The sequence below is a fragment of the Cucumis sativus genome, chromosome 4 (genome assembly GCF_000004075.3).
Source record: "Cucumis sativus cultivar 9930 chromosome 4, Cucumber_9930_V3, whole genome shotgun sequence".
Classification (NCBI taxonomy): domain Eukaryota; kingdom Viridiplantae; phylum Streptophyta; class Magnoliopsida; order Cucurbitales; family Cucurbitaceae; genus Cucumis; species Cucumis sativus.
The window spans coordinates 18,159,817-18,170,562 of NC_026658.2; the positions used below are offsets into that span (position 1 = coordinate 18,159,817).

At 29.1% G+C, this 10,746-nt stretch overlaps 1 protein-coding gene across 1 annotated transcript; it reads right to left on the reverse strand.

Annotated features, from left to right (window-relative positions):
- Positions 1-764: 764 nt before the first annotated feature.
- LOC101206173 (inactive TPR repeat-containing thioredoxin TTL3) lies at positions 765-4,476 on the reverse strand. The gene is made up of 7 exons (XM_004150473.3): positions 4,074-4,476; positions 2,877-3,718; positions 2,415-2,783; positions 1,988-2,321; positions 1,704-1,908; positions 1,509-1,609; positions 765-1,237 (listed from the first exon to the last, which is right to left on the reverse strand). Exons 2-7 carry the CDS (start codon positions 3,695-3,697, stop codon positions 1,085-1,087), a joined length of 1,983 nt encoding a protein of 660 aa, XP_004150521.1. The 5' UTR covers positions 3,698-3,718; positions 4,074-4,476; the 3' UTR covers positions 765-1,084.
- Between the last annotated feature and the right edge of the window lie 6,270 nt (positions 4,477-10,746).

Here is a 10,746-nt window from a genome sequence, read left to right on the forward strand (position 1 = left end):
TTAAATATAACATGAACTCAATACACTATCAAATTGATTACAGTTCAATTAGAAACAAATACACTTAGCCATATGATAACAAATACACTTAGCCATATGATATAATAAGGCTTCACACAATCGATAGAACCTCAAAACAAAACAATTACACGTGTGTATATATATATCAAACACCAAACTCAGAATTCAAGACTCATAAGAGGGAATTGAGTTTTGCTAACTCATTCAAGTAGAATGGGGGATATTGATCCCATGTGTTTACATGTACATTCGCCATTGGCTAGATCTCAATCTTTGTGATAGATTAAATTTCTTAATTATTGATGAGTGAGACTCTAGTCTAAGCAACTACAAATAACATCCCTTAACAGTGAGAGTCTTAGTCTAGATGTTTCAACCATACTTGACATGAACATATTGTTCAAGTTTTGTGAATAATAGAATCTCTTATGCAATCACAACTTATTCTAGTCAACAATACTCAAATTAGTTGGGGATTTGTATGTGTCAAAGAAAACTATTTAATTTCTTTCACCCTACAAAATATAGATAATTAATCAAATTTAACATTTTGCTTTTGGTAGTACAAACTTTAGTGGGTCGGTATTGACCATTTTGGTCTTCCGTTTGGCCCACCGCCGTGTTCTGTGTCGCAGTTCCCCTACTCACCGGCATACCTTACCAAACTCAATAATATCATCTTTCTTTGTTATTGAATTATTCTCATTATATATATATATATATATATATATTAGAGGTTGAACTTCAAGATCAACAATACAAAATTTTAGAAAAATTCAATGGTTAATTTAATACAATCAATTCCTTGATATCTTCAAGGAGAATATCACACTACTCAAACCACTCAGACAAATAAAATTACCAATGATGGTAAAAATGCCCAACATAATATTCACTAAAGAAGAAGAAGCAAAAAAATTAAGATCAAATCACACTCCTACCTCCAATTTCATCATTCATATGTACATATGAACAAAAGAAAGAAGCAAAAAAAAATCAATAAAGGGTCTATAGGTTGTGTAAAGCCCAATGGAGAATGAACAAGCGTAGCCCAGTCTCCAATTTAACTGCTGTACAACTTCACTAAACTTTCTAAAGAATGGGGTTTAGAAGCTGGAATCTCCTTCACTATTGTTCCATTTCTATATATTTTAAAACTTGGAATTGAGCTCACATTCTCCAACTTTGCCAAATAAGGATGGTCTTCTATCTCCACCTGAATGTTCCCCAACTTTAGCAACAAACTAGAAACTAAACTAAATGCGTTGTTTGTTTATCATTTGCCATTTTTTTTCAAATTAAGCCTGTTTCTCTTTAGTATCACACCATGGTTTTCATCATCTTCTTTTTCTTTTTAAATAAAAACAATTGAATAATTCGAAAAATATCTGTACAACGTTGATAACAAACTTAGAGATAAAAAGATGTTTGTAGACTTAATTTTGGAAACTCGTGCCAAGGTTAAGAAGATAAAGCAAGTGTTTTACCTTGAGAAAGTTGACCGATGGAAACCTCTTGTAAACCTGCTCAAACACTTCAATCCCCTGTTTTTTGTTGCCTTTGTTGAAGAACAGAACCACAGACATCCCTGCCAATTCAAATCTCTACTTCTGTTAGAAACAAATTGTTAAACTTTTTATATGGGTACATCAGTTTCCTTCTTAATTTTTAAAGTAACTTACCAGGAGAAGTAACAAGGTGTCTAAAATGCTCATAGCTAGAAATTGACACCAAATTAGACCCAAATTTCAAGTCTTTTACATCTTCACCATGTTGCTTTCTGAGTTGAATCTGTGCTTCAAACAAAGCCCTCCCTACTTCTTCATTTCCTGGTGTTTCTCTTATCAAGACCTCATAATCTTGAATTGAAGCCTCCCATCTTTCCATCTAAACACAAAATTGTGCCAAATCTTTTACAAAGATGTACAAAAAAGGAGACCTTTTGAGGCAATTTTTTTTTACTTACTTTAGCATTGCAATCAGCCCTGCGCAGTCTAGCTTTGCTGTAAGATGGTTGTGCATGAAGTGCAGCAGTACAATCTTCAACGGCTTTCTCATACTGACCGAGCTTCGATCGGCAAGCGGCTCGATTGCATAACAAAATCGAGTTATACGGGTCGTTTTCTAGTCCTTCACTATATGCAATACAAGCTTCAGAGAATTTTGATTCCTTGAAAAGTAAATTGCCGCTCAATCGAGCTGATGAAACAAGTTTAGCCCATTTTGCAACTCTAATTCCTTCCTTGTTGGTTGGATCAAGCTGTGTTGATTGTTCTGCTGCTGCTACTGCTTCCTCAAATCTATAACAACAAAAATTCAACACTTTACTCCTCAATGAAATAAAGTTCCATAAGCTTTATTTTGAAACATCAAATTTGTTCCTTTCTTCTAACCTGCCAATCGTCATGTAAACTTGTGCCTCGATGGATAAAAGAAGAGCACTATCAGATAAACTAAAGGATTTAATTAGAGAGTTAGTTCTTAGGGTTCGACCCTTTTGGTAAATACAATATGCCTCTTGATGTCTATGGAGTTTCAATAAGGCCTCAGCTTGAAAGGCATAGAGTTTATAAGCTGAATTAGAAACAGATGAAATTGCATATTGGGTTTCCTTCAACAGAATCTCCCATTCTTGTAACTTTCTTGCTTCATTACACTTATTCAGGCAATTCCGAAGAATTCGAGCTTTGTTAATGTCATTTATATCGCTGTAAGGACCAGATTTTTCCATGTGATCCAAAGCTTTCTCAGGCTCTCCAATTCTACAATCAACAAAATACAAGTTTTTTGGTGAATGAAGTTTAAAAATGGCTTAACAAAGGTCATAAAAATTTAATGGGATTTTATTGTATTACCTGAGATAGGTAGTGGCTAAACGATGATGAGCTCTTTGATAAGAAGGTTGAAACTTTAATGCTTTTGTGCATTCTTCAATGCCTTCCATCAAACGATCTAAGGCAATCAGAGCAGCAGCTTTGTTGCTATAATAAACAGCATTCTCTGAATCCAAATCTATTGCTCTGTCATAAAAAGTCAATGCCTCTTCATAGTTTCCCTTTTTATAAGCTTCATTTCCCATGGATTTCAAAACATCTGGCTCTAATCTATCTCGAATTTGTCGAAATTCAGATGAATTTCTCCGAATAATGTTCCCCATGTTGTTACTACCTGTACTATTTCTACTTCCTCCAAGTTTTGGACTCGAGTTCATTTCTTTAATAAGCCTTGGACTGTTGTTTGCCGACAAATTGCCACTTCCAATTTGCTTCAAATTACCCAAAACCACACCATTGCTTAAAGAAATTCGAATGTGGGGTTTGGGTTCGTTCATGGGTCTGCTCAAAGCAGAGCCATTGGAAGATGATGTGGAGCTTCTTGCAGCGTCAGAAGGCCTTCTACTTTGAATCTTTTGTTGAGAAATTGAAGGTCTTGGCTGGTCAGATAAAGTGAGTTTCTTGAAGTTCTTTTGATCTTGTTCTGCAGAATTTCTGGCTGTTGGTGCTTCAGAGATCCGATATTGCGTTGTTGGGTTATCAAATTTAGGTTGTTTTAAGTTGAGATTTTCGGTTGTGTTTGTGGGTAATGAATGTACAGAGGATTTCTTCAACCATTTACACCGTCGCTGGAAAACCCCTCTCATGAAACCACAACGAGACAAATCGGCTGTTTTTTCCATAATTCTCACTTCAATTTGCTTCTGTACAACAATTTCAAAAAAGGGTCAAAATCGATTTAAACGGAGTTTGGAGCAGAGGAGTGAAGAACAGAAGACAAATTAATACAAAACAGAGTGAGGTCAGCTGATGCAGAGGCAATGTTCATTATTTATAGTAAAACAAATATTTGAAAAGCTTCCATTTTTCTACATGTTACATGATACTGAATGAGAATCTAGCAATTTTTGGGTTCATTAATGATCTTTCTACTGTCATCAACAACATTAAACTAAAGAAGCTTCAAGAAAGACAAACAATGAAATGAATGCATAAAAAGATGTTAAGAAAAAAGAAAAGAAAATAAAAGAAAAAGGGTTAAGAAAAATAGAATCATACCTTTTCTTGCAGTGTAAGATTGAAGAGGAGAAAATGAAGAAGCAAAAAATGAGGAGTTGAGGTGGAAATGGAGGAGAGATTTTTTGTTATATATATACTGAGTAGAAGAGAAGAGAAGAGAAGAGAGGGGGTTTCTTCAATTATTTTTTTCTGCTCCACTAATCTTACGAAACAAGGACCAAACCCATTTACTTGTTACTACTCTTCTCTTCTTTAAACCCTATCAAATTATAATCAATTCATTTCTAATAATATATAAATATTTGAAACTTTTGATTAGTCAATCTAAGCGTAGTTAGTGGATAAAAACACATTAATTACTATCTTAACTTCATTGGTTCAACTTTTATTGAAAAAAGAAAGAAATAAATAAATAAAAGATTGGCTTGAATGTGAAGAGTTTGTTGTAATGCAATCACCACTATTGGATAAACAGTGTATTTCAATTATTATATATATTTTTTTTTGTTAAAAATAAAAATTGGGTTAGACTCTAATATCATATTAAGTATTATGTACTTAGTTTATAGAAGTATTATGTAAAAAGTGAAATTGTTTAATCAATATTTTGTAATATTAAACAATTTAAAATATAGTACATGTAATTTTTAAAAAAATAATAAAGTCAATAGCACAATGTATTTTAAAACAAACCATTTTTATTTATAAACATAGATACAGTAAAACAGAAACTAAATAGTTTTTAGAATGTGTACTAGTTGTTTCACAAAATTTTAAAATAATCCTAAAAAGATAATTTAAATTTAAATTGTGTACCAAACACATATTTTGAAAATTCAATAAATATAAATTTGTCAACCAAAGAAACCAAATTTTATAATGATTGAAATATTAAGTTATTTGTATATAGAAAAGAAAAAACAAAAATGAATGGGCTAGTTTTAGAGTGGGTTTGAAGTTACCAACTTTATCTTTCCTTCGGTTTGGTATATGGGATAAGAAAATGGGATACATAATTGTTTAAATTTATAAAAAAATATTGCATCCCTACCCATTTTTATTTTATTTTCTTCTATATATATATATAATTTTACAGCATAAAGGAAAAAAAGAGTTTTATTGTTATTATTATAATTGGAATGAATTACATATGTTTATTAATTAAAAGAGACCCATATCTTACCACCAAATTTGGGTGGCCCCATTTCACATAAAAACAAAGCATCTGAATTTCTTTTTTAAAAGAGATATGAATGATTAAGTTGTTCTTGTCTGGTGCACTTTAGATTGATTATTCGTTAATTAATTCAACAAAACTTTAATCTCTGTATATTTTAAAAGTGCTTCTTCTATGAAACTACAAAACCCCAACAACATTTATCCTCAATTTTGGAGATAATACTATATATTTTATTTTTAATCTTATTTTGATTTGTTCAAAATTTGTATGCAAACGTGTATTAGTTGGGGGAAGATATAATTAAATGTGAGAAATTCTTCTGTCTTTCTTTCATGGCCCAACCTTAATTTTTGTTAGGTGGAGATTAGACTACTAATCAAAGGCTCAATGTATTCGACTTTTATTTTCTCTCTTTTTTTAAAAAAGAAAAAATGTGGCTTTCCTCCAATATAATACTTATTATCATTTGTTTATTAATTTAATGACGAATGTTTACTAATGTTTTTTTTTTTTTTTTTATGATTATTTTTCTTCTTGCCTTTAATCATATTTTCACTTAATTATTTAGCTAATTAAGTCTTTCCGGGAAGATGAGCTTTCCTGTAATGGAGAACAATTTTATGGTCAAACTTCAAATAAATAACAATAAATGTAAATGAAAATCGTTTATTTTTTAAATTAACGTATTGGGTAATTAATTAATAAATTTCTGAATTAGATGGAAGTTTCTGACTATAATTATGTAAAACTTCTTTAACCATTGAAAGTCTTACACAGTTTGAAAAGTTGTCATTAACAAAGTTATCATCTCTAGTGTTTTTCAACTTTGTACTTTGAATTAGATGACTATTTTCTACTTAAAAGAATTGTATTCTTGAAGTAATCATCAAGAGTAGGTAAAAAAAAACTTGTTACATTAATTATGATACTTATTTAATAAAAACAAAACTATATATATATGTGTGGTAGTGCAATTATGATAAATATTTATCAATCTAATCTAATTAGGTCTAAGTTAAGATGTCTCTCAAACATATATCATTAATTCGCTATTAATTACTATTAATTATGAAAATGAAGTTTTTTTTAACAATAATTGGGCAAGAATTGAACCATGGATTTTTGAAGTAGTACTTAATTGTTATTTATATTTACTAAGTTAGTATTTGGACCGACATGGGAATGATAGATAGCTATTTAAGTTTTATTTTTGTTACTTTTAATTCCTTTGTTATTTTCTAATCTACTTTAATTTTAATTTTACATCATCAATAATTTGAATTAAAATTATGTTGATGAAATTAGAGTTAACTTTAGTAATTAAAAGGTAATATATTCATTGGTTGATGAGAACATTCCTCCTTTTCATTCTCATCATCTTTATTGAAAATAATTGTCATATAATAACTGAGGTAATCAATTACATGAACAGAAAAAACACACACAAATATATTATTGCTAAAAAAATGATAGCTAGGATTGGGACATTAAGAGATGGAGAATTAACTTTGAAAATTATTCAATATACATACATCAAACTTAACTAGTGGAGAGAGGGACCATTTATGTACTTATTTTTAAAAAATAATAACAATAATTATTGTTTAATTTTTTGTGATTTATTTAATTTACAAATTTATTATTTAGTCATTTTCACTCTTATAACTAAACTCTTTAAAAGTGATATCACTATCATCTTGTTCTTCTTCTATCACTTGCAGGTGATATCACTGTATTATCTTAATTAGACCAACTTCAATTAAAAAAATGTGTTTAAAATTTGATATTGAAGAGATGTTTTTCTTTTTATGAATATTATATGATCAAGTTTCTATATAATAATATTGAAGTGATAATTATAACGTCTTCTTCACATTTATACACACGAAGATGATGAAAACTGCTCTACTCTACTAATTTGTTGTTTAGGAGAAAATATTGATGATGACAAGGGGTTGTCCTTTCTATGCAAAAGTTTTTGGGTGCACAAAGTAGCTACAAATTATCTTGAAAAAAATGACCAAACTACAGATTTAGTGGTTAAAAATAATTTAATAGTTTAAAGAGTTAAAATTTAGTTTTCATCCTTTGATAAAATGACCTGATAAAATCATTAAATAAACTATTGTGTGTAATAAAAATAAATTTTAACTCTTAAAAAAATAAAAGAAACAAGTTTGAAAAAGTAAGAAAGTTTAATTTGAACCAAAACAAGCAATAAGTTGAAGAAAATAAGAAAGTTTGAGGGGAGAGTATTAGATCGATAAAAAAACTTGTTCTTACCCTTGACCTCGACGATTAAGTCTAAGGCCAATCCTTGTAACATGGCCAATCCTTGTAACAAAATTGCTAATGTATCAGGCATGTTCTTATAATCCAAAGCATCACCCTAAATGTTGGACTTCGTCCAAGGTCAATGCTGATCTTGACTAGTTAATCATGAAACTAGACACACCCCTCGACTTAGTAGGTTTTATAATTATACGAAATTGACGATGTATGGAACCATAATTGTATGATCAAAATGAATCATTTTTATAAATATATTATGATGACTTCTTATAAAATGTAAGTTTAATTATACTTTGAAATTCTGTAGTTGCCACATTTTCACTAACGTGTGATCACAAACATCATACAAATTTACAAGTTTTCTCTGTTTTGCAAACTATGTTTTTTCATCCCATCAAATAAAAATTCATTGTTAGTCTATAAAATAATGTATTTGGACGTCTATTATGAACCGGACTAAAATTATAATATTGTTCAAAGTATAGAGACTGGTTTGCAATTTAACCATTAAATAATTGGAAAAGAAACATATAGATTAAAAAATAGAAATGAGGACAAGTGAAGAAAACTTTGTTTCTTCTGTTGGAGTAAATTAATGAATTTGTGCAATTGTCCTAATGATAACTTCCACTTTTCATAAGTAGGGGAAAATAATAGCAAAAAAAAAAGAAAAAAAAAAGAAAGTCGGTTGGTTTAAACTGCATTACAGCTTCATTCCCCAACATCCCAAAAAAATAAACAAAATAAAGTAAAGAAAAGAAAACCCAAATGGGTTTTTCATATTTAAGCTTGTGAGTTTGTTGCCATTTGAAAAATTTGATGATTAAGATCAAAAAGGGACCCCCAATAAGATTTAAGGGATCCATTAATTTTGTTTCTGAGGTTGTTTTTTTGGTGGCGTTATTATAGAGAAGTCTAATATTTGAAATTAGGATATGTCCCAATAATTAAATTATGTAATACATAGTTAGAGGAATTATAATTTAGGGGTTTTGGATATATATATGTGTGTGTTTAGGAGAGGAGAGGAGAGAAGAGGTGCATAATATTATAAAAACATTGCAACAAAAATGTGGACTTTCTGTCTCCTATAAAGCTGTCGGTGTCGTGTGGGTCGGCAATTTCTTCTAACTCTTCTAATTACTCCAATATTAATTGCAATAATAATCATCCACTATTTTTCTAAATTTCTCTCCCTAACAAAATTAATGTTAATTGAATCTCATCTAAGGTTGGAGTACTTGTAAAGAAAAAATGTAATGTCAAACTAGGATTAAGATAAAACTCATTTTGGGAACAAATTATTAAAATTCAATGGGGGAAAGAATGATTAAGATTCGGGAACAAATAGATACATAAAAATGTAATCTAAAATTTGAAGGGAGGAAAATATATTTACTCTTTTTTAAAACTTATAAAGTAAAAATTGAAATGAGATTGGTTTGCCACTTTTCACGGGATTTTTTCATTTGTATAAAACTACGAGACCTTCTCACTCCTTATTTTCACTTTAAATTTAGCTCTCTCATAATTCTATCAAATATTTCCTATAAAAATGAAAGCAAGGTAATTTGATAATTTTTTTTATTATAATAATTACAACTTCAAGAATTGAATTTATTCAAGAGATGGAGAGTTATTAAGCTAAACTCATTATTTTAACGTTGAACGGGGAAAGATAAGAAGGAAAGATTATTTTTTTTTTTTATAAAATAGTTTAGAATTTGAAAGGGTGTGATATTAAAAATTATCCTTTTTAAGAGTGGTGTAAGGTGAGGCAAAAATATATTCCTAAAAATCTGATAAAGTAAAGTAAAGAGTGGAATACCAACCACCGGACATCCATCTTACAATAAACACTATTACATTTATTTATGACATCAAATATACAAAATTCCTTAATACAATTTCATCTTTTTAATTCCCACACGAGACCTCACCTAAGCTTCTAAATTGACTTTCAAAAATTCCTAATTTCATCACATATATTCTCTTCCTTTTCCCTATTTAATAACAAAATTCAACCCCTCTTCATATCTCAAAATTCCCTCTACATATACATTACTTTCGGCTCATTTATATACTATCATTTCTTTTTCTAAAGCAATGCTTTTTTTTATTTTATTATTATTATAAATTATTTATTTGGAGTATAGACAAAAAAAAAAAAAAGGTTAGAGTTGATTGATTTTCTAACCAAACCGCCGCTAAATCGACTAAATCGATTGAATCGATTTAAGCCTTTAAAATATTCTTAAATGTGATCGATTTGAATTTTTTTCAAACTAACACTCGTCGAGTTTTTTTATCGATTTTCAATCGATCACCCTCAATTTGATTGATTCAGTTTTTCTTTTCCATTCCATTTCCAAACGACTTTCATACTCACTTTTAAGTAGAGAATAAACAAGGGTAAGACAGTGAGCGGTTGATTTAATTTGCCGACACATAGAAAAGCAAAATATATTTTGAGTGGTTTATTTATATATTAATTAAAGCATAAATAAATCGGTTTTTTTCTTTTTTTTTTTTCCCTTTTTTTAATATATTGCAAAAAGATGGAAATGCATGCAGTCAAAGTTTTCAACTTATATAAACAGTTTCGAATCTAAAGTTGGATTTTTGCCTTTTTCTTTTTAGAATAATAAAAAGGCTAAATTTTAGACAAGAAACAAGAATTAAATTGGGATCCATTATTTTGTATTTAGAAGTACGGGTACATGTATGGAACCTACAAACAACAATAAAACTTCATTTTATTTTTGGCATCTCACAAAATCCTTACCTTTAATTTGATATTTCCTAACACTTTCCTTTTCTTCTAAATTCCAATTTTTATTTTTTTATACAATATAAATTCTTTTAAAAGTTGTTATGGAGAATGAATTGAAACCCATGCTTTTGATTTATGGATTAATTAATGAATGATTGCTGTTTTGATGTATCTTCATATGATGAATATATATGTATATACACTTATGTTGACAAAAAGTTCTATATGGAAATACATATCTTTTAAAGATGTTTGTTGTTTTCTTTTTGCTAATATTAAAAATTATAAAAATAAGGTATAGAATTTTAAGCAAATTTATCCTCATATACAATTTCATAATAGAGTGAATTATATAGATATAAAGTGTCAAATTTAGGGTTTCATTTATTCAAACTTAAAAGGGTATATTTTAGTGTTTCTTTTTACTCCGTATATTTATCTATTATCATGGTCAATTTTTGTGACTA